Genomic DNA, 2500 nt, shown 5'->3' on the forward strand with positions numbered 1-2500 from the left:
AAATCTAGAATTAACTGGAGTGGTGTCTACCATGCTTTTAATAGCATTGGCGAAATGTTTACAATGCTCCTTGTCCTGTTAAATCTTTTAATTTGTTATTGTTGGACATCATAACGAAGTTTGTACCCAGCAAAACTCTGAAATCTCGTTCACATGATAAAGCATGGTTTAATGAACGGTGTCACCAGGCTTATAGGGACAAACATGCTGCCTACAATCTCTGGTCTGCTAACCGTACTCGTCTTTGTTGGGAGAATTATATTGCCATGCGAAATACAGCAACTAATGTTTATAAGGAGGCTAAATTTGAATATAATGCTCACTTGAAAGAAGTTCTTTCACAAGCCTCACAGCCGCATTAAAGGTGGTCAACACTAAAAACATCTCTGTTTGGTCTTGAGTCTTCCATTCCTCCTTTAACCCTTTTAGCCCTGACCTATGAAGAAGTTAATATTTTTTTGCGATTTTTTAATATGTTAACTCTCACCTACTGATAGCACACATAGGTAAATAAGAAAAAAATGTATCATAGTAGTTTTTATAGCCATGGGACTTTTGGATTCCGTCAGGCATTACTGAGCATTCCAATGACAATATACGAAAAAGAATGTTATAAATTTGTTTCTCTATATTTCTAATTACAAACTGCCCGAAATCAAAATAATTGGGTATATCTCAAAATATACATGAAGAGACATATTAATCTGGCACAGTAAAAGAAAATTCATCCCATCGATATATATATATATATATATATATATATATATATATATATATATATATATATATATATATATATAATGACATGTAATTATGCATTATACATAAGAAATCAGTGTAAATATCAGCAAAACAGACAAAAGAGATGCTACTTTCAATGCATTTGTAGAAATAATAATCATATTCATGTGGAGATATTGTATTCGTGGAAAAGAAAATAACTTCTGTTCATCTTATACCGGCTTCCATATATATATATATATATATATATATATATATATATATATATATATATATATATATATATATATATATATATATATATTCATTTTTCTTTCATGCTTGACAACCTTCCCTGTCCTTGATAATCATATGGCTAACACTATAGTACACAATTACATCATCGGATTTTATGAAGTACTATATACATAATATTCTCTTATGAGTGGAACTCCCTGAAACAATTCTTGGAGGCATTGCAGCATAGATGAATGCCGCAGTGGCTGCAGATAGAGAATGGCCTGGACTCAACCCCCTCTTTGGAGCACACCTCGCACCTTCCCTTCTTTTCAGTAAAGTGAGCCCAATGGACACCAGTGTTGTTGAATCTAAAAGAAGCAGGAACAGAATAAGCAACCTTGCGCCGCTTAGAAGCTACCAGGGAGGCGTTACTTTTTCCTAGTGTGAGGAGGCCTTGCGCTAATTCCCTGCGGAAGTTCAACAGTGGTGCACTTTCTGCATTGGTTTCTTTGTATATGACATAGGGATTAACAATAGCCATGTCAAACAAGCCAAAAAAAATTCTGTGCCACCACTTTTTGCCTTTTCTGTTGACACCATACAATTGTCGAAGCATGTCATGCTTGTCGACGCCTCCCATGTAGTCATTGTAGTCTTTAACGACTTGTGGACAGGTAACGACCACCTTCGTTCCATCTTTTTCTTTCCTCCGCACTGTGCTAATCTCAATTCCATGGTAATTGGAAATCAAGTGCACTGCTTTGCTGTCCGTCCATTTGTATGCTGTTATTCCACTGGGGGTTGACCTAAAGTCAAAGTCTCCTCTCTTTAGTGATTTGTCATTGGCTAGAAGAGGAAAGTCTCTTCTGTTTGGTCAAATAGTGCCACATTCCAGAATGTGTTGGCCTTGCAATATTTCCATTAGGGGAACTGATGAGAAGTAGTTATCAAAAAAGACTTTGTGGTTTTTCCCACAGAGATGATCTGTCATTGTGAGGACAATATGATGGTAGTGTTACGTATAGTCCATTTGAGAAAGCTACCTTGTTAGCAGATTGTTTTATTTCAAAATAAAGTTTAGAAGATATTGCACTTCCTCCTTCATGTCACTTATTGCCATGCTTTAATTAATTTGCTTTCAGGTCCTCTGAAATCAAGTATCTGTTATCTGAACTAGATGAATATGGTGGAGTAGACCCTAATGGCTTGTTTCCTTTGATTTTAAAGAGACTAAATGGCTAATTGGCTCCTAAATTAGCCGTAATCTTAAGCCTTTTAGTTCGTAAAGGGTCATTTCCAGATTGCTGGCGCTTTGGTAATGTTACCCCTATTCCCAAGGATCCACTACAGTCTTCACCTACTGAAAATAGGCCCATTTCAATTACACCAATTTTATCCAAGGATTTTGAACGTTTTATGGTCAAACGTATTTCTGTACATTTGAGACCGTTTCTTCCAGAGCCTCAGTTTGGTTTTAGAAAGGGACTCCGCTGCAATGATGCACTGCTTATGTTGGTGCATGAAATGCAGTCTGCTTTAG

At 36.2% G+C, this 2500-nt stretch overlaps 1 protein-coding gene across 1 annotated transcript; it reads right to left on the bottom strand.

Annotated features, from left to right (window-relative positions):
- Window positions 1-1159: 1159 nt before the first annotated feature.
- LOC113817237 (piggyBac transposable element-derived protein 2-like) lies at window positions 1160-1951 on the bottom strand. Its single transcript, XM_070139777.1, has 2 exons — window positions 1936-1951; window positions 1160-1806 (listed from the first exon to the last, which is right to left on the bottom strand). The coding sequence occupies exons 1-2, from the start codon at window positions 1949-1951 to the stop codon at window positions 1160-1162; spliced, it is 663 nt and encodes a 220-aa protein (XP_069995878.1).
- Window positions 1952-2500: the final 549 nt, after the last annotated feature.

The sequence above is a fragment of the Penaeus vannamei genome, chromosome 26 (assembly GCF_042767895.1).
Source record: "Penaeus vannamei isolate JL-2024 chromosome 26, ASM4276789v1, whole genome shotgun sequence".
Taxonomy (NCBI): domain Eukaryota; kingdom Metazoa; phylum Arthropoda; class Malacostraca; order Decapoda; family Penaeidae; genus Penaeus; species Penaeus vannamei.